At 37.8% G+C, this 22,153-nt stretch overlaps 1 protein-coding gene across 2 annotated transcripts; it reads right to left on the reverse strand.

The window, feature by feature from the left end:
* Positions 1 to 285: 285 nt before the first annotated feature.
* Positions 286 to 19,558, reverse strand: SH3BP2 (SH3-domain binding protein 2). Of its 2 annotated transcripts, XM_008944789.1 has the most exons (14): positions 16,280 to 16,389; positions 11,236 to 11,375; positions 10,068 to 10,170; positions 7,593 to 7,710; positions 6,917 to 6,987; positions 6,432 to 6,520; positions 4,502 to 4,567; positions 3,794 to 3,950; positions 3,362 to 3,703; positions 2,181 to 2,289; positions 1,802 to 1,857; positions 1,293 to 1,374; positions 974 to 1,033; positions 286 to 535 (listed from the first exon to the last, which is right to left on the reverse strand). In XM_008944789.1, exons 1-14 carry the CDS (start codon positions 16,387 to 16,389, stop codon positions 398 to 400), a joined length of 1,641 nt encoding a protein of 546 aa, XP_008943037.1. In that variant the 3' UTR covers positions 286 to 397. The 2 variants fall into 2 exon arrangements, with proteins under 2 accessions (XP_008943037.1, XP_008943036.1); XM_008944788.1 differs by lacking the exon at positions 16,280 to 16,389 and adding an exon at positions 19,488 to 19,558 and having other exon boundaries at positions 3,362 to 3,950.
* Positions 19,559 to 22,153: the final 2,595 nt, after the last annotated feature.

Raw genomic sequence — 22,153 nt, forward strand, 5'->3', positions numbered from 1 at the left:
CACAAGAGCACTCTGATGTATTTCTGGAGTCTGCCTTTTCCGTACTGGCTGTACTCAGACCGCCTCTTTGTTCGTGTCCATTTCGACATCCCAAGGAGATTAGTAATAGCAGCAGTGTTACAAAAAGGTGTAGGTATCACAGACAGCTTTCACAGCATAATCAGTTCAGGTCTTTTTAAAAGAAAAGACCGTAAAATCCACTGATCTGGATTGTAAGGTTTTACCAAGAGTTCATTAAATGGATTTTATACACAAATCATGTGAGAATAAGTGGCTGAAACAGATTCAGTTTCTCTGTGCAAACAGTGGGACGTCCAACAGTGGCAGGAATCCACGTTTAATTCAAGGGCAGGAGGGAACCCATTTGTTCTAAGCATCATGAATTATGCCAGTCATGTCACCTTGGTTTAGAATAACCATAAGGACATTGAAGAATCAGACTGTCATGACTGGGTAAGACATGAGTGCTATAGTATTCAACCAAACTTCCCATGTTCAAAAATGTGATGTCTGAATCCAGGTAAAACTTGCAGTCCTGTTGTAGAACAAAAATATATGTAATCATTAACAATAATTTTTCCAACTCAGTGTTTAAAAAAAACCCACAACCTAAAACATCATCACCAGAGCTAAGAATTTCTTTCAAACAAGCTACTGCTTTGCAAACTAGTCACATAAATAATTCCAAATTCAACTCAGGAATTTAATATTCCTTTAGGATTTGACTGGAGGTGACATGTAGATATAAAAATTTACAGCTAGTTTGCCTTTTGTGCAGTACAGAAACCAGAAGGCCCAGATCCAAGTACTCAAACTCTCATCCTAGACCAGGTATTTGTAAATCAGCACTTAGATGTTTAGAACTTTTTAGTTCTGATACACACCTATGGACATGCACACTTTATACACATACACACAAAATTCATACATCTATGCATGCACATATATACAAATACACAGTGCAGCTACTCACCTTCTCAAAGATTCTGTAGTTTCTCACTTTTTCAGCAGATTCATCCCATACAACCAATACCTTGAAGAAGAAAAATGCAGCATATTCAGTCTAAGCTAATAAGGTATTTTAAGTCAATGTATTATTAAGGAATTTGTTACAATCCAGTCCATATAAAAACACCAGGTAAATCACTGAAGTTATGATAGTGATAGTCTCAGATTTTCTTGCTTTAAAGAAAGAGCACAACTAAATTGTTACATACTTTATCATATAAAAGATACAGTACCTCTAAATCAAAAAAGTTTTCTAGGGGATAGATTCAACAATTGCAAATTACCTTTCCAGGCTTAGTAGATGAATTCCTAATACAGTACAATCCGTTTTGTGGCTGTCCCCGTGGGCTACTAGATTTAAATGTCCTAAAAATAATACAGCAATTACATATATTAGCATTTTCCAACTCAGAAAAATAAAATGCCTACATTCTTCACATTCTTATTACACATGGTTGTAATAATTCATAGTACATTATAGCTGAAAGAATTTCACTGTCCTAGCATCTGAACCAGCAACACAGCACAGATCTGGCTTTCTGCCCCATCTGGCATCCCAGCAGAACAGCCTTGTGCAGATGGAGCAAAACCACTTCGCAAGTAGTTCTTATTTTCTGCTGACACATGAGCCCTGAACTAACTTCCCTAAAAAGTGACCTCCATATTAAACGAATTTAAATATTTTTATTGCATTTTTACACACAAAAGGTATGTATCAAAATGATCTTTGGACTAGTGTCCAATGACAGTTTTTATACGATTTCAAAGCAACTATTTTAAAGTGACATTCTACCTTTCAACTTCGAAGGATTCAGAGGTATTAAGAAATATTGAAGCAGGCAGTCCAACCTGTAAAAGATAAAGAAAACAGATCACCATGTAAATCAATGACAACTCAAAATGCTAGCAATTTATTATGCAAATAAACTATAGCTATCAGTATCTGAAATTACTAATGGTGATTTGATTTCCTATCTTACATTCAATACCAAAATCCGGCAATTATCATGGCATTTATTGAAGATAAAATAAATAAAAATGACATAGCATTGTGTTTTCAGAAATTTGAGGGTTTTTTTTTTCTCAAATGACACATTTAAAATGTTTCAAAAAGTATACACAAGCAAGAAAAAAAAGTAGTCTTTAGAACAGACAGATCTGCATGATCTTACTTTTTCATAGTCATCATCAGAATCATCATCAGGTTGGTTTGGCTTAGAGGGTAGTGCTGGTTTTTCAACTGAGAAGCTTCTAAAACTCTGTCCATCTGGTGGTGATCTCCTGGCAGAAACAGAACAAAAACTGAAGGACATCTCCTCAGGAAAACAGAACAAATATACCCAAAACACTGAAGGGATAATAGCTGGAACTGAAGAGCAAGTTTCAGTTTAGTCCCCAAATGTCAGATTAATGTAGGTTGGAAGGCACTCGTAGAGGTCCAGCTGGATCAGGTAGCTGAGAAAGCAGTGTCCAGTCAAGTTCCGAGTACCTCCAAGGATGGACACTCCACAGCGCCTCTGCAGCAACCCGTTCTGGTGTTTCACCATCCACACAGTGAAAGTTTTTCCTAATGTCTAACTGGAATTTCCCAAGTTGTGACTTCTGCTCGTTGCCTCTTATCCTATCACTGGAGACCTCTGAGGTCTTGCTCTCCCTTCGCTATAAACACTCATTAAGTAGTTGTAGACAGCAGTAATCTCCCATTAGCCTTCCTAAAGTTTGAATGAATCCTGTTCTCTGAGCCTCTTCTCACACATCACATGCCACAGCTCAAACATCTTGGTGGCCTCTCACTGGCCTCATTCCAGTATGTTGCTGTTTTCCTTGTTCTGTCTTCAAAGAGTTTATTACTTGCTCTTCAGAGCTGCCAAACAATCCAATGGATAAAAATGCTTTCATCTGACTTGCCACCACAACCAGTTCTACATTCCTTACTAAAGCTGATCTTTATATTAGGTGAAACACATTTCCTTTCTCCACCAAAGCCTAAAACTGTTTTTGCCATTCACTGAGGTTCTGACATAAAGGCTTCTCATTCAATGCAATCAAAGGTTGTTAAGTCTTTACGACAAATCTGAAAAAAAATGAACTACAAAATTCTGTTGTGATTTTTTTTTTTCAAAAATCCAGTAGTTTATCTACTATTTCTTTCTGAACTATTTCAGAAGCTAAACCCCTAGCAAAATTTTAAGATAATGAATGCAGGGGTCAAAAAGCACAGTACTGTGAGGAGGAGAGGGATGGTACAGGGAAGAGAAACAGATGTCGATGTGAATATGAGAAATACGTCTGCCAACGAGTGAACTAATGCACAATGGAAAAATGCAGTAGTGCATTGTATTTTCATACTTACTGTAACTGGGGACATGACTTCTCTGGTCTGGGCTTGATTACAGGGGGCTGGTGGCTTGGCACAGGTGGCTTTGGGAGCACTGGTGGCACAAACAGTTCAGGTTTACCGCGTTCTCTTGGCACTCTGGGCTCTACTGTTTTTTCAGTAAACTGTGACAGTTTGGGTTTATTGCTAGGTAGTGGAGGAGGAGTTCGCGGTGAAAGGTTTAATGTTTTTAGCTTCTCACATCCTTCTGGAGTAGCAAGAACTTGAGCTACAGGCAGAGGCTCTGGAGGCAATGAGCATGAAGAGTCTTTGACACACACAGGCTTTTTGAAAAGAGGTAGAGGGGGTACAGGAGGCAGCTGTTCAATTTGTCTCCGGCTCGAGGGTTGAATCTTTAGATTAGGTTCAACTCGGCACTGTAACTGGGGTTCTCTTGTGTTTAAGAGATCCTCTAGTTTGATATTGGGCAAGCTTCTTTTGGGAGGTGGTGGTGGTGCTGGCACAGTAGATTTTCCAGCAAAGGAATTTGCCCTTGATTCGGAGTAGGCAGCTTTTCTGACGAGAGGAACGGGTGGAGGCGGGTAGGCTGGGGGCAGGACCATATCTACAGAAAAGAAACACCCAAAACACATGACACGCTGAAGGAAAGACATTATGTCAAGAAACAAGACTTTTCAAATTTACTTTCTCTGCGATTTAAGATATTTCTTTGGCATCTGCTCTGACAGTACCCAGAATGCTGGGTAAGCATTTAACTTTCAGGACAAAATTTCTGAAAGTTATGTGTAATAAGCTCCTGCAATTTTTATTCAGTCATTAAGATGACTTAGCAAAGAGTTCTCCCTCGGCTAAAGATAAAGAGAGGACACTGAAAGCATTAGCCCTCCTCCGGACTGATGGCCAGCCGCAGGTCCTTACAGGGCAGGAAGCCTGCAAGAAAACATGCCCTTAAAGGCATATAATGTTTGCTGTAAATTATTATTGCTGTTACTGTGAATTTTTAGCCCTAAATACCTCTAAAAGTTGCACTGCTTCAGTTATTTTGCCACCTGCAATGCTTTAAGCATGAAAAAGCCAAAAATATAATCTGGTATTCTAAATAAACATCACCTTTGTTGGAGACCTTTTGTGAAGGGAATGAAAGAAATCACATACCATCTTTTACTATGTCAGAAGTATCTGGCTGCAAGTAAGACTCATCATCTTCCTCCTGGTCGTAATCTGCAGATAAAAATCAGTGTGTCAGATGCTGATCAGTACTCCTGGAACCAAGAGTGGGTATTGAACACTTACTGCTTTTTAATAAACAAATATTTTTCTGTTATTTTCTTTTAAAGAGGTGAAAAAAAATTAAAAATTCTGTTCCACCTCCCTGCTATTTAGAATAGGTGTTTCCTTAAATGTTGATGTCCATTAAGCAAGCCACCACTTACATCAGCGGAAGATGAACTACGCTGCACAATAAATTTTTTTCCATCTTCCATGTTAACATACACTTTCTGGTGACAATTTCTAGTGTTCTAGTAGCCTTCCTGAGCAAAATTCAAATCAGTTCCAGAGACATCTACATGGATCCACTGGCAAAGCTCACTGAAAAAATAATAATAATCCCCAAAAGCTAACCCTGACACAGAAACATTTATGATTTTGCAATACGGAAGCCTAAGCAAGTCTAGTGATCTACAAAACAATGAATTCTTTTGCCTTGCTCTGGCAATTAAAAAAAAAAATGCACCACAACAAATGACTGAAACGGTTTCAATGTCGCCCTTAACTATAAGTCAGAGTAATCAAGACATGAAAAACATGCTACTTCCAGGCAGTGATTTCCTATCACTGGCTAGGACAGGAGCCTGAAGGACAATATGCAGTATTTCCCCAAAGGTATGTGCTACAGAAAAAGAAAAAAAAAAAAAAGTAGTAAAAGTATCTGATAAAAATCTTTTAGATCTTCTGATTTTCCTAATTTAAACTCTGTTAGGCCTTTTAACATAAACCATGCTGCATATCACCCTTCCTCCCCATAAACACCGAAGCCCTAAACTACTGTCCTACATGAAATGCTGATGAGTCTGTTTCCCTTCGCTTCACAGCGACTGAACCGGATTTCCCCAGGACTCACTCCTGCCTTTTTCTCCTAGTCAGGAAAAATAGTCTGGAATTTCCTTTCAGGAAATGAGAGTGCTTGCTCCTATCAACCCTGCTTTTAGCAATCTGGAAGGGCAGATGGGAGAAGGCCTGGTAAAGGAAGTATGTCAAACCTTGAGGCGAGGGTTCCCAGGTAGGATTTTACTGACACATTTCTTGACTAAGAAGTCAGTTGCTGAAATATGCTGTGAATGCCTATCTGACAGGCTTCTGTCATGTCCTCACCTCTAATTAAAAATAAATGCACTCAGACCAAACTGTTTAATGTGAAACAACTACAGCTCCCCGAACTTTGAATAAAAAAGGCTATGCTACGAACACTCCTGCACTGGAGGGATAGTCAGTTCTGTTTCATACTCAACAGCCTACAACACAGATGCAACAACATCCCAGTGTGGGTGACCACTTGTTTTGCAGGACAGGTGAAATAATTTCAAAGTCTTGACAGGAGGTAAGTAGCTCCACAGTGTTTTACTGCATTGTCTCCACAAGTTTTCAGAACATACTTTTAAGTGGCTAATAACCTATTACTATAATTATATTCAATTACCATCAATAATTTTCAATTATCGTAATAAAGACCATTTTGTATTTCTACACTATGACCTATGGACATATACAAAGGTTTTATCTTTTTGCTAGATCTATAAACTCTCTAACATGCAGTCTTAATAAAGATTTTAAATACTACTACTAGGGTGTGAGGCATCTCTTTGAAAAATCTTAATTTCTTTAGTTACCATTTATTTTTGCTAATGGTTTATGGCACAGAATATCTGCTTCTGATTTAAAATTACAGCAACTACAGACCTTATGAAAAAAAGAAAAGAAAGAACTTATACTTGCAAATTGGATGTGTTTGCTTAAGCTATGGCAACAACTCCTGTAGAATCCAGAAAAAAATAAGTAAACAAAAAAAAAAATCTAAATTGGTCACCTTCATTATCTGCTGAATGATGAGAATACTTGATATCAATGGGACGTTCTACTGAGCCATAGAAACTGTCTGCATCGGAGCCAGAATCACTGCAAAAGAAAAGCCAGAGCACCTTCTGCATCACTGTGCTGTGGGTCTTGGGACAGTAAACATGTCTGTTAGCAGGACTGCAGCACTGGAAAGGAATGTTGGAAAAGCAGAAGCAATCTATTCCTATTTTCCAATTAAACAGCCAGATATATTGCTGCTGTCTTAAAAATTCTTAAAAGTCAGCTTGGTGTAAACTAAATAAAGTTCTCCTAGTAAAAAGATTTTTGTCTTGATATTCTTTACGCTATGTATTATCAAGGGGTTTCATTCTTGGGCCTTACTGTACCTTTTTTTATTTAACAGTAAATTATCTCTAGGTGCAAAGAGCCTAAAACACCAATGTTAAGAGCTAGTAACAAAGGGATAAAAAGCAAATAAAGGTTAAGAGTTTATACCTGAATTCTGTTATTGTTTCTTTCTTCTCATGGTAGTGATCTATTTCCCTCCTCAAGGACAGCATCCAATTCTAAATAAGAATACAAATGCAACATTCAACACATCCATCTTTAAAATATTAATCAAAGATGCGCAGTATCTGTCCCCTGCAAGAACAGAGTAACAGTGTGAGGAACCTACACTGAAACAGTAATTATCTATTTATTTATTTATCCACCTTCTATTGTGAGGACTTAGCAGTCAAATGTTTTGACCATGTAAAATGCTGTAATAACATTAAAATATTAAACTTGCAGTTTGTGAATTTCAAGCTGCTATTTCTAAAGCCAGGTACTTGTTCATAGTATGTGTACGAGTGGGAGTTTTCACTGGAAAGTTTTCATACTTTATCAAAGGTTTAACATACAAATATTTGTTCCTTGGATAAAAATAAAACAAGGAATATGGAGAAGCCCGTGCCATCTACTATGTCACTTATAGCCATTCTCTATAAATTACAATTTGAACTAGCACTAACTTAATAGCTAAAGCTTTAGAAATCACTTTTGAGGAGCCCAAAGAAATAGGTATACACATTTCAGTGACAGCTGCACGTTCAGTTCATTCAGATTTTAGGGAAGTCCACAATTCACTTTCTGCTTCAAGGAAAATTATAACGCAAAAGAAGAAAGTTACCTTTCTTTCATCTTCAGAAGAAGCTGAAAAAAACCACGTCCTGTGCTTCTTGCTAATGTGAACTAACTTGAAAGGAAACACATTGCTTGACGTTGTCTCCTCAGCTGCCCGCATAACCCTGAGAAACAGAACCACCAATACAGAAAACCCTTTATCTATAAAGTTAACTCTGCCTTGCAAGTCACAAAGCTTTGATAGAAAGCAGTTTTACCGACCAGCTTTGCCTTATGAAAAATAGCCCTCAAGCCCAGGAAAACACCACGTAAATCCCCATTTATACATTTGTTGTTGTTCTCCACCGAAGTAATAGAAAGGACAATGCACGAGGACTGACAGGAGAAACAGCACTACTAGTTAAACCACCAGGCAGACTTATAGATGAATGTTTTTACCTACTCTACAGTTCTAGTGAATTGCATTCACTCACAAGCTTCACACCACAGTAAGAAGCATTTAGGGTGCCTTTGATCCTTATCCAAGACAGGCAGAGGAGAAATCAAAACAGGTTTTCCATGAAAATAAAGGAAAACTATTAAGTTAACTTAATTTTTCCACTTTGCCTTTATAAACTCTTTCTTGCACTTTTTTTATTGTTTCAAAACAAGCATGACTCAACCTCTTTCACAAACTGTATTAGATATGTTTGTTTCTTTTTATTGTTTCTCCTAGAGGAGTCTCAAGTGAGGAAATTCCTCAAACACACAAAAATTTGGTTGTAAATGCTCACTATAAGACTCTGTAACAAATAAGGAGACTAAAATCCTAAGACTGTAGGTAATCTCAAAGTAACATTTCTAAGATTTACTCATCATAAGACAAAGAAATCTGATTAACATTTTTACAGTCATTACTGGGGCTTCCTTTCTTGTTCCTAAACTTTAACTCACCGATTTCCTCATATAACACAGTATATCTGTAAGTCCTTAATATTTAGGGAAGGTGGTTCATAAACACAGAAAAAAACATTCTCAGAGATATTTTTGGTTAGGTATGTAATTAAGATAATATTGTTTTGAAAAAAATAAAAATCAACATGCTGAAGCTGCCATTAAGAACAATGGCAGCTGCAAAATTATTTCAGAATTAAAGATTGTAGAACCCCAAATCTGCATTTAAGATGGAGGTTGCAGTTTTCTGTATCTGCCCAGTCCACACCAAAGCCACAAAAGGAACTATGTGTTATTGCAGCAACGTAAGACTAATAAGGATGTTAATGTGGGAAATACCCATGGTACAGCTGGGAAGGATCCCAGCAGCCACTATACACTGAGTCACGAGCAAACTCAGCACTTTCTCATCTTCTGTCCACTCTTAACTCATAAAGATAATTGATTGACGACATAAAAACCCAGGAAAGCCTCTGAGTGACTTGTTTTCACGCAACTTTATGCAACTAACAAGTCTAACAAATTCTTTCATTTAAAATTCTTTTTCACTAATGGTCATGTCTGTGCATAATACTAACCAAGAGATGGTCCCAGTTCCAACCAAGATATCTACAAGGCTTCTGAGATGCAGATATATGAAAAGCAATGCCCCCAGCATTTACAAATTCCACAGTATTTTTCACATTCACATGATTACAGAAGCTAGTGTCATGACCAAGTTACAGTATAGGTTTCTTATACAATTTAATCTTGAATTCTAAACTAGCTACAGTGTTTACAACTGCATTCCCATAAAATACCCCATTGTGGTCAGCTAGAAAGCCCTCACAGTCTACTAAAATATATTTCCTTATTCCAAAAGTCTGAGAACATTATGCATTACAAGAATAACATGTGTCTAAAAGTGGTTAGGATCAATAATGTTATATAACTCTACATTCTCTCTCTCATTAGTCCTTTCTTACCATCAATTACAACAGCAATTTCCTGAAGTTAGGTTAGACTTCTATTAGTAGGCCCTGTGTGTATGTTGCACTCAGATTCTGTTAGTACTGGTCAACTTGAAAGCCATATATTTTTGTCTTTAAGCTAAAAAGCTAATCTTAATTATGTGTAGCAAAATGAGTCAGATATTTTGCACATGCATTCTCTCATTTATCACTCCTAAAGTGGATTCCGTTTTGACACTGATTAGTGCTAATGAATTAGTAACTCAACAAATATTCTTTTCTGATTCCTTTCTGGTCTTGTGGGAATCACTGAAATCACTAGATAACAAAGATAATTTGCCTGAAGGAATACACATCTACCTGCACAAGTGTAAGCCCACTGCAATCATAACAGCTTTATTGGTTAATGACAAAAGATGAAGGCTATGCACTTGCAAAGCACAGGAAGTATCATATATACAATTGTAAAGGAAAACGTCTCTTGGGATCTGAGATCAGTTCTTAACCCAAACAACAGATGTAGATGTGTTTAGCTTCCTTGGAACTGAAAACCACAGCCCCCTCAAAAACCATAGCGCCCTGCAATAAGTAAAAGGAGCCTGGGCAGTAAATAAGTTCCTTGGCACTCACTCACTCACCTGTTGTAGCCGTTCAAAGAAAACGCACCCTGTGGAGATGCAGATGTGCTGCTCTTAAAATAGTAAATACATCCCTCATGGATAATCACAAATCTCAATGGCCCTGAAAAGATAAAGAAGTGAGCGAAACAGGAATCCAAAGACAGTACATTAACTAGAACCCTTACCTTGGGTAGAATTATTGTTTAAGATTTTAGTAATCTAATTAATCATTATAAAAGACCACAAATGCCTTAAGTGACAGCTTGTTGATGATCAGTCACACAGCAAAGCTGTCCATTCACAGTTTCAGGACTAAGGGTAGTATTTGCTTCCCTCATTTGAGAGGCAGCTGATCTGCTCACTTCAAAAGAAGCCTACAAGACTGCAGGTCTGGCCTCCACGGGCACTCCTTTACTAGAGGAATAAGCTAATGTAAGAATGCAACTTAAAACAAAATGGGAGGAAGGCAGCCACAGGCTACAAATACATATTTATGTCCATCCCAAAGCCATGATGATATCTCCCTGTCTTCTTTCACCTCAAGTACATAAAGCTGCCAATAAAATTATGTTTTGTATTCTTTTTTTAAATAGGCTAACACCCTTTCCTTTATCAAAAGCAGCAATCTTTGTCCTTAAGCATGTAACTATAGTTTAGTTATAAAAAATGATAGCAAATGAACAGCATGTAAACAAACCCAAGGTCTTAACTTTTCTCCATGTAAATAGATTCTGATTCCAGAAGTAATTACTGTTTGCAAGCACAGCCTAATGTTGGCAGGGAGAAAATTTCCATTTCACAACAGCAGTAGGAGATGGGGATATTTTTCCAGTACAGAATAACCAGCTGGAAAAAAAGTTAAGTGATAATTTCTTTTAGAAAAGAAATTGATACATATCCCAAGAATCTGTTTCTGTCTTTAAAATGTTACTGGTGAAGGACTTGACAAGACATTTAACCAAGTAACATAAAATCAACCATAAAATTTATCATCTAAGATTTACAGTTCCAAAATGGTTGAAGGAGATTCTTTCAATACAGGTCTTTGATAAATATATGCCAGTAAAATTCTAATTCAGTACAGACAAAGTGGAAGAACAGCTTCATTAAATAGTCTGCTGACATAAAATTGCCCAAAGGCAAGCATTTAAAACAGTTAATTGAGTTAATACCTCATTCAACTTACACTTCAAGATCTGCAGCTGGGTGCCTCCTTTTTTATGAAGATACCCTGATTTGGTTACTCCTCCAGGCATTGTCAAAAGGTTTTGTGCTCCAATTGCCTTCATTGGGACTGGCCAGACCTGCTCCTGTGCAGCCATCGTTCTGCAATTTAGAATAATTAAAACCAGTTTAAAACTTAGATTTTACTTTAAAAAAATAAGTACCGAGAAACAAAGCTCATTTCCCTCAACAGGTTTTCCAAACAACTAACATGGTTCAGCAGCCAAGTATGTAGCACAGACGGGTGTTCATAGATTCCAGGAAGTTTGTAATGTATTAAAGACCATGGTGCAAAAAGTCCCGATTTATTTTTATACAGCTCTCAAAAGTGATTGACAGTTGTTGAAACAATGGAAGAGTGATTAGTAAATATTACTTAAAAATTTATATTTTAAAATACCCCAGATAACACTGTGAGACTTAATCAGGCAGGTGACTAGAAACAATATCAGTTTCTTCTCCAAAGTTTATGCCATGCATGTATATACAATGTCATTTTCTGTCAATGAGGGAATCAACAGTATTTTGGTAACTGTAGCATTTAATGCTACTTATTCCTTAAGTTTGATTTTTTTTTCTGAATGACAGCATTAGTAGTACATAATCTCATACTAGATGTCATATTTGTCAGCATCCTGTGCAAAGGAAGTTCAACTCAGATTGCTGCAAGCTTCCATGTAATTTATAGATCAGTTTTTAACACTATGCTCCACCAAGCACCTTTACAGTTGCCACTCTTCCCCCTGTCATCTCAAACAGGCTACCAAAAAAATTAATGTCTTAAGTAGTATTTTCTTCTGTCTGATATATCACTGAGAGCCCTTTCTTTCTTCAACTGATAACAGACCCAGGCTAAAAATCCTGCTATATAATTTCTAACAGGAGAGTTTGAACTCAGTTAAATTCTCTAAGCAGCCTAGAAGGTCTTGGGGCTCGGTGTTATAAAACAGGCCCAAGCAGTGAAGATAGAATCCAAGGCCTTAGAAAGGTTCACATGGAAGACAGTGCAAAGCACCATGGATTTCCAGTTTTCCTGCAGGACCTTCATGCTCACTTAAAGCCAAGTTACTCTTGTTGTATTCAGCTACATCCTTCCTTCTGTTATTTCCTCCATTCTTATTATATGATTGAGATCTTTCCAAGCTGAGTTGTTCCTTCCTCCTCCTCCTCCTCCAGTGAAATTTCTAGCAACGGCACTGTGTTAACGGGTACAAGAGGCTACATACAGATATTTCAAGCTTTTAAGAATAAAAAAAATAGTAACAAAAGTTAACACTACCCCACCCACCCAAAAAAACCCTTCAATTATTTCTCCACATCTTGCAGAAAAGTCAAACAGAGGAATGCGAATTCAAGTCCTGGGCTAAAGTTTTCTTTTTAAGAACAGGCACGTCAACATTTAAATATTATAAATTAATTTATGATTGAATTACTTCAGTCTGTTTCTAGTTACATTCAGAAAAAAAAGTAAAAATGGAATCTTTTAATTCAAATATATTCTGATGTCAGTTTTCTTGAACTAACTCTAAGCTTAGTCTCAATGCCATCTAACAGTTTCAAGTTCATCATAGGTCTTCAAAACCTGCATACTTGTACTACAGAGAACAAGAAAGCACTTCAAGCACCTCACCTTTGTTGTGAAACTGTTTCAGCATTATGTACTCAAGCTGAAAACATATCAGAACAGGCAGAGTTAAATGTCTCAGAGAGGCCATCCAAAACAACCAGTAACCTGAGATTTCTAGGAAGCCAATGACAAGAACTGGGGACACGGGTATCCCACCCTAGATAAATACAGAAAACATAAATATTTGACTAGGTCATGTTGGCCTTCTGTACGGGAATAGACTAGTTCAGCTACTCAATAAAGTGTGCCTGGATGGGGTATTTTCTCCTCCACCTGAAAAGCCAGAAAATCAGGCAGATAGAAAAAAAAAACAATCATGGAAGCAGAGCAGCAAGTAGGGAGAAACAAACAAACGAACCAACCAGTTCTGCAGTGTGATGCATACAGCATTTAACTGATGGGAAAGGACAGCTGAGTATCAGGTTTTGCTTCCTCTATTCATGATCGCTTCTTACTTTTGACTACTCACTATAGAACAGTCCTGAGAATAGAAACCAAACCACAGAACTTCCCCAACACAGCCAAACAAAAAGAAAGGGAGATGTAGCTGAATTCCATGCAACCATGTACACCACAGATAAGCTAAAGAGCCCACCTACTATACCAGGCTTTTCAACAGATTTAGAGGCTGCTATGCCTATTTTCTGGATCTCATTGTGGCTTATAGCACTCCCCATCACACCTGTAGGCATCTCAAGCACTTTCAGCTGCAGACACATTGCAGAGACATAGGGAGGACTTTGGTATTTTGAACTGAAACACTTGAGTTAGACTTCTAAAATCCATTTAAGAACTTTGAGTCTAGTCCCGAGCAGATTCATCGTCTTTTCTTGAGAGTACAAAGCATCTCTGGAAGGACACTAGATGCTATTTTGCATCAAGCTGCTGGAAGAAAGCTGTCAAAACAATGTAACTGCAGGATCCTTATTGTAGGGGTGGAAGGAAGGAAAAACAAGCACTTTTAAAAATTCTCCTGGTCTTAGCATCTACCATATGGTTGTCTTTAGCTCACTGAAATGGTTCCTTCCACTCCTGGTATTCCTGTTATAATTTTTTTTAATACATTACATGAAGAACAGACTGATGCTGCATTACGAGGTATAAAAAAATAGCAAGCACTGAAGTTACTGTGATGCCTTTTAGCTCTGTGATCATTAAAACCAGAAAGGTGTTTCCAAGTTGTTTCTTATCCAGTGACATTCCTGCACTACAAGTCAAAAAGCCCAATACACATTTTCGCCCCAGGTGCACAAGCAGAGTCTCTTCATGGGGAGAGGGCCCACTAAGTGCAGTCAGAGCCAAGCCACACTCCCTGATGCTGGTCCTCTGTTACAAAGGAGAGGTAACATTACTCACACATCATTTTGTTCAAGCTTCTAGTAATAGCTACACACTTTATATTTCTTTCCACTCACCAAGGGACTAGATGCACATTTTTAAATTAAGTTTTCCATTAAGCCCCAAAAACCATTATATATACTGAATCAACTTTCTCCCCAATTGAAACAGCACTGAGCTGAATCCTCTGAACCAGAAGAGGATGGGAGCTTCACTTTGTTTCTCAGATGATCCCCGGGACAACTCTAAGCCTGTGAGGAAGATGACAGGCCTTACGGTGTAGCAGGAGAAATGGTGAAACAGAAGTTTATAGGATTTGCTTCATCATTCAACAGTGCTTTTGGAAAGTCAGTACAGTGCAATTAGCACTCTCGAGAATGATACAGAGCTTATACAAAATTACCACTGTAATGAACTCATTTATACAAGCGGGTCTGACAGACTAAAAAGCAAACCAATTTGCAGTCTATTGTTAATGTATCAATAAAGTCTGTCCAAGCCTATCACAAGTATACTTGTCTCAAATGCTACTACAATGTGCTGGTTTTTAAAGTACCATGAAAGTCACAACAGCATGAAAAAATGTGAAATCACACACTTCATCATGTAACCTAAATAATGCCCATCTGAAACAGAACTTTCTTATGAATCAGAACAACAGTTACCAAGCTCAAACTCTAAATAGAGAGCAGACTTATTGTGTAGTATGCAAATGTATACATCTGCGAAGTAATTCTAACCTCTCCCCTCAGTCAGCATACACAGAATAGCTAGATTGGAGGCCAGGGCATAACTTTACAGGCTAAAAGTCTGTCTACAAGTAAAAATAAAATTCTGCCACATTAAAAATCTGAATTACATTATAGAAGAACACTTACCCCTTTCGGCCTTAAAAGCTATTGGCGTTCAGCCCAATTAAAGCAAGTACAGGCTGATTCAACTAAGGACTGCATCAGGAAAGATCCAAGAGTCCTCAGCTCTTCCTTAACTTCAGCAGAACATATGGCAGATGTGATCATCTCCACATCTTGCAGTATACAGGCGTAAAAACACGTTACCCTCATCACTGCAACTAGAGCTGCCAGAAGTTGTATTAGAAGGTCTCACTCGTTATAATATTATTTATGGTCTGTTCTGGAGCCCAGTTTGGTCACACTAAAAACAAATTTAAAAACAGTCTCCAAAGCTGCAGTACAAAAACTAAACTTGATCTCAATTTGTAATAAGTATCTCCATGCTAATTATGTCCAAGAACTTTTTAAACTCCATAATATCTCATAGCCTCTAGTCTTTAAATTCAATTTTGAAAGTAAAACCTAGCAAAGTAAGATGCTAGTTTCCTCTTGAATATATAGCTTACATATAATATTACATGTAGAAAATATAATTTGCAGAAACAAAGGTATTCCTCACATAATACAAAAAGAGACTGACATTTTAGTCTCTACAAACAGCTTAACCAAAAATGAGGCAGCATTACATGCAGCAAAGCTCTAAAATAAAAGCTTCCCCAATGTGCTCTCAGCAATTCTGAACAAAAACGAGTTCTCAGATTCAACCACCTAAACATTTACCATCTGTTCTTAAAACTGCTTTCTGCAAAATTTTCCTGTCTTTTCCATTTATTAACCATTCTCCAAGTATTCCAAAATACTCTTCCATATTACTCCTACTTTTTTGGTGACACATTCCGTTTCTTAATACTTCTACCAGCCCCTTTCACAATAGTCTCTCGGAAGGATTAATAGCACAGTATAAACACTGTGAAGTCAAATAAATCTTACAGGACAAAGGGAACAGAGAACTAAGCCTACTGTGACACACTGTTATAAGTTTACTCAGTTTAACTTGCTTCAACTTGCTTTTCTTTTCTAGCAACGTTTTCAACCAACAGTTGCCTCATCTTTCCCCCTTCAATTCTTTACCTTTGAATTTTCTGCATGAGTTAGAAGTATTTTACCCCAGATACCATATTATTCTACTCTTAGTCTTAGTTTGCCCTCTACCTGAAAGAGAAAAGATGACAGAAATATGCACTAACCTGGTGACTGTGCCGGATCGACACATAGTTTTCCTGCTGACAGTTTCACCGAATGATTGTTTCCTTTGTGCTGACAAAGCCATTAATAACTTATGACCCCTCTCAGGCATGACAGGAACATCTCCTCACTTCTCCCCGTTCCGTGTGCCGGAGGGTTGAAACTGACTGTGATAGCTGCTGTACGCTCAACACACAAAAGGGAAAGAAACCCTGCCCCAACTGCTCGTGCATCTGCGCTGCACCGTGGCCAAAAGGGACGCCGAGGCAATGACTTGTTTCCTTTGTTACTTCCTGTTTCCCCCAGTGTTAGTGGGCAGCGCTATCTTTGCCAAATTTCCCAACTTCCCAGAGAGTTCATAAATCAAACCCTGCACACATCAGAGCTCTGCCAGAAAGCAGAGGGGATTTTCCAGTGCTCACTTGCTTCCTCCTCACCTTTCAATCGCCTGCCTTCCCACGGGAGAAAGAGAAAGTCCTTTTTCTTACAGTGTCTCAGCCTCTCACACCGGCAGAGCCCAGCTCAGAAACACTGCCTGTGCTTCAGGGACCCACACTGCACCGTGGAACCATGGTAAGTACTTCATCTCTGTTGTCTCCCCCAGAGCTGGAGCCTCTCCTCCCCTCTTCAAGAAATGAATGGCCATTTAGAACAATTATGCAGCATATACGTGCTTTAGAGCAAGTCTCCCCTGTATATTTGATGCAACAAAGTTAGCATCAAAGAGGCTCACAACACAAGGGCAACAAGGACAAGTATCACCAATTTATGATGAATAAATGCCAAAGTTTTACACTTATTTTCATCTGCAGCTCTTAGAAGGATTCAAGTGTTTCACTGTTTTTGTCTGGAATTAAGCTTAACACCCCAGGCTAGAAAGTTCCAATAAGACAAAAACAACTAGCAAGTTTCACAATGAGGGCCAAAACCTACACACATAAATATGCCAAATAAAGCTTACTTCATGTATTTTGGGGAGAATGGACACAAATCTGTACTCCAAAATAGAATGTACATGTTTCTATATAATCTCTTTCCTTTTCGTAAATTAGCCAACAGTCACAGCACAGAATAAAACAACAATTTGGATACAGGCCACAGCTGTATTGGCTGGAAAAGCAATTCTCAGTCTTACACCACAGGGCACCCATTTGTACTCCTTCCACAGCTAGGCTATATAAGATGGGGAAGCAAATCATAAATATCACACACCCATTGTCAGATAAAAGGACCAGCACATCAACACAAAATCCCAGTGTTCTTTAATATGAATCAATAACCAGTTGTCTCAGTGGCTTAATGAACAGATTTTCCATAGAGAAAAGATGTAAAGGGGACATCTCAGCAGTTTGTGAATTAAATTCACTTGCTTTATCTGCTACAATATCAGTTACCAATTTAAGCACAAACACACAATGCTTTAAAGCAACCTTTCCTCCCCCAGTGCTATGTAAGCACACTCTTCTAAGCTTGGGTTACCACCTTTGCAACCTCTACCTCAGTAAAAAAGCTACAATCAAAATGACAGCATTTGAGTATATGTAAGATTGGGGGAAATAAACAGTTCCTCTTTTCCTTTTCTAGTATGACACCCCTAAGTCTTGGTCTCCCCTCAAAACTGTTCAACTATGGTACCATGCTCTGTGGCCTCAGTCTCATTTGAATTATGTCTCATTTACCCAACAGATGTTATTGAAGCACTGCTCTACTACTCTAACCTTTCTGATGCTGTCCTCTCCTCATCTTCACTTAAGCACTCAGAAATATAGAATTTTTCATTTCAAGTTCCAAGATCCCGTTTTGATTTTTCTGGTGATTTCCAACACTAGCAAGATCACAGAGTTAGAACAGAAGCCATCCCACACATGCCCACACATAAGCTGGTGCTCCACTGAGGAACAACAAAAAAAAGAAGTTAAAAATTTCAGATGTTTCCATTTTGGAAGAATGAAAATTCAGCTTAGCTTCCTGATTAACATTTGGTCTTAAAAGGCTGTGTCTGAAAATTGCAAATAAAGAGTTTGAAGAGACATAGACTCATAGAATGGCTTACACTGAAAGGGACCCTAGAGATCATCTAATCTAGCCTCTCTGCCAGAGGCAGGAAAGCCTCTCAACTAGACCAGGTTGCTCAAGGCCTCATCCAACCCCTCTTCATCACCTCCAGGGAGGAGGCATCCACAGCCTCTCTGGACAATCTATTCCAGAGTCTCACCACCCTCATACTAAAGAACTTCTTCCTAAGATCTAGTATAAAATGAAATCTTCATGGATTTGATTAACATGTCTGTCACAGAAGTGAAAGAGTATTAAGTATATCCTTCTTCAAAATGCCAAATTCAGTCTTGCAAAGAACTCTGGTATTTGGTTTTCAGACCACTAACTCATTTGTCCCCACAAAACCAGTGGTGAGAAGCAGCCTCACACCCAGCTAGCCTTCACTCAAAAGGAGTTACTTCATCTCTTTAACATTATGAGACTTCGCTCAGATAGCCTTAAAAGGAAGAACCAAAGCCTCAAAAACCAACGTTTGGATTTCATTCCAGCAGGGCCAGTGCCTGAGGAAGTCAGCCAACCTGCACTGTTAGGAACAGCTCTTGCTCCCAGTCAAAAGCAATCCTACGTATCTTTAGTTGACAGAAAAGCAAGAGCAATAAAATATACATCTAGCTCTGTGCTGTCCTTGCTGGTATAAATTCCCTAGTCTAGCTGAAGGGTTGAGTTGTCTCTGCAGCAAGAGAGCTTCCTCTTGCTGAACAATTTACAGGAAACTGCAAGAATGGACTGTAAATAAAAGCAGCATGAGAAGAGCACAGCAACAGTAGAGACAGAAAAAGTAAGAAAGCAACAAAAAAACAATTAAAACAGCATGATAACCACTCCAGCTGCAGCAAGCAGTCAGCTCAGTAGTCAAGTTTCACTCAGAATATTTTAAGAATTCATTTACTATATGTTTCCATAAAAGCATACAGTATGCTAAGGCATTACAGGTGGACACATTCTGTTAAAAGTTTTACTGACTTAATAAGCTTGAATCAGGAGTACATTATTGTGAGTTTTATTATTTTATTATTTCTACCAAACTAGTTTAGTTCCAGGTTTTTAGATCATGGTGGAAACAAATCCACTATACTGAGAAATTTTATACTTGTCAGGTGTATACTCCATAACTGCAGATTGTAAAAGAGAGAGCAAGTGTAAATTACTCACCTGAATTCTTCATCTGCTAGGTAAGGCAGTTCTGTTAAAATATAAATAACCATGCATCAGAATTACTTCTGCTGGTTGACCTGCAGGAAAAAATAAATCAACCAAACAAATAAATCAGCAACAAAGGAAGAAATGAGGCCAGAACTTCCAAAAATCCTCTTTCAATGAAAAAAGAATTTCTATTCTTTAAACTTCAACTATCATTCCATCATTCAGCTTGAGGAAGAGCTAAAGAAGCCTTAATAATATTTTTATTGAAGCCTTGATAATAAATATTCAATCTAAAACTGAGAAATACTTCAGGTCAAAACGCTTCTATTTATACCCCACACCTCTCAAGCTCCAAACATCTATGGAAACATTGTTGGCTTGGAATTTCAAGGAACGATAGAGAGCAATGGTCTGCAGTAAATAAGCCATACTTCAGAGAAAGAGCAATTTTAAACCAAGGTTGTAACTTTTTTTTTGGTTGTTTCACCAAACACCTTGGCACGAGTCCTAGAAGATGATATATTGACTTTGATTTTGGGATATGGTACATATCATATTGCTCAAACATCTGTAGACTAAAGTACAGCCACAAAGTATTTGTGGTATACGCATAGCTTGTGAAAAAAAAAATAAATTAGGCTGTGCATCTGGAAGAGAAGAACCTTCTGCAAACTCAATAGAAACCTATTATCATTTAACAGATTATCTTACATCAGCCAGCCTTGAAAATAACCTAAGAATACATTTGATGTAAATGAGGACTGAATTAAAATCCATACAGCTATCCTAGCAAAATTTTCTATGCTGGTAATTTTGAGTCGCATTTCAAGTTAAGTTTGAGGGATTTCTACTGAGTCAAAATGCTCCTCAAAACTGTACAGGAGCATTCACCCAGAGTTAAGTGGGTGACAAGACTACGCCAGTCAGACCATACCAATAACAAGCAAGTTCTTAAAATTTTTTGCTGCTTATCATGTTTCTTTAAAATAAATTCAAAGACATATTATTAAGGTAAGCCTCCCATTCTCTTCTACTATTTAAAACAGATGGTGAGCGTCTCTGTTCCTTTTAACTGTCACCTATATTCAAGGTCCTTATAAAAAAGGCTGCAGAAATTAAGTGATATCTTTCCTCAGTGCTTGTACAACAATTTAAACTAGACCACAGCTAAAAAAACCATGTAGCTTAGCAGAAGTACAAACATGATTGCCAAAGTCCTATCCTTGCAGACAGCTGTGCCGCAGGCAGCTGCAAATGGAGCTTCCCCAAATATATGTAGACACTGAAAGTGTGTGTTTCCACAAATTATTGATTTCTGCAGCAGAAGCTTTTGATTCTAAGATATTATTGTTAAAACAGTTTTACTGCTAGGCTGTTTTGTGATGAACTGTGTACAATGCTGGCACTAATGTACTCATAATAATTCAGGAAGCACTGCTGGACTACAAAATTTCTACTTAGACATCAAAACATCTTGAAACATTTGAACTGGCAGACCACTGAACATTAGTAAAAGAAACAACTAAATAAAAGCTTTTACAAACTTACAAGATGGAGTCAAATATCCATTATTGATTATAAAGCATATCTGATAGGTACATTTAATCAGCAGACATCTTGACATAAAATTAAGTCTGTTGCTAGGAAATATTTTTTCTATTTTCTTGGAATTTTACTTAAATTAATCTAAAGAACATCAAGAATCCACTGGAAAAATCAAAGAAAAAAAAACATCTTAAAGGCCTACAATTATGTTCACCATCTTCTACCATTTATGATACTAAAGCATCTTTGGCAAGACATACAACATCCAAACTGTGCTTGTACAAGACTAACAAACAAAATAAAACTCAAGACATAAAGCTTATGGAGAAAGTCTGAATATCTGTTAGCAAAAAACTGCAATGAGTAAATTTACAAGCTCTATTGCTGACCCAAATGACAAAAGCTACTAATTGAATACTAAACAAATTCAGCAAGCCCTGGTTTAGAGGAAGCATTTGGTCATGTCATCTGTGAGCCCTTCAAGCTTGTGCGTCCCTCTTCTGGTGAACCGCAGTAACCTTGTATCTAAAGTTACATACCTCTGCAGGCAAACGGCTCCAGCCAGCACCAAAGAGGAAGCACAACTTCTGACAGGCTCTGGAAAAACAAAACGAAACAAACATTTCCTATTTTTATTTTATTTATAAAGAGACTATGTGATACAATTTAACGACAAAGTACAACAGCAAAGACTGGCTCTATACTTTACTGTCATACAACACAGTAGATGGTGCTGGTTTCTAAGCAATGATGCAGTGAAGCATCTCAGTTTGCTCTTCTCACACTTGAAAAATCTGAGTAGGAACCACAATCTCAAAATAAGATAATAACCATGCCAGTGTAATTTATAGAATTAGAAGGCTCAGCTGGGTGTATTGCTAATGGACAGTCCCCACCTCCAATAGCTTTGAAGCTCAAAAAGCCTCATGCAAGCAAGTAGGTGTACCAGAAACAACTTTTATTTATTCTGATGCCAGTGACTGTTCCCTGTTAAATCACAATATGAACTTCTCTAAGGGGTGTTGCAAGGCCTAAGGATTTTGCCACTTCCACCTCCAACCACACAAAACATCAAATCAAAGGACTGAAACAGTTAAATACTACTCTTTTTTTTTGTTTTTAAAGTATTT

Source organism: Merops nubicus, unplaced genomic scaffold, assembly GCF_000691845.1.
Source record: "Merops nubicus isolate BGI_N331 unplaced genomic scaffold, ASM69184v1 scaffold16497, whole genome shotgun sequence".
In the NCBI taxonomy this organism is placed as follows: Eukaryota; Metazoa; Chordata; class Aves; order Coraciiformes; family Meropidae; genus Merops; species Merops nubicus.

Bases quoted from the DNA above. Each gene is read 5' to 3' on its own strand.
- SH3BP2 (XM_008944788.1), bottom strand. From the start codon at position 19,540: ATGGTTATTTATATTTTAACAGAACTGCCTTACCTAGCAGATGAAGAA. The intron at 7,711-10,067 runs GTGAGTGAGTGA...TCTGTTTCTCAG, and splicing joins TCTTTGAACGGCTACAACAG to GGTTATGCGGGCAGCTGAGG. The intron at 6,521-6,916 runs GTATAAACTCTT...TTTCTTTTGCAG, and splicing joins GAAACAATAACAGAATTCAG to TGATTCTGGCTCCGATGCAG.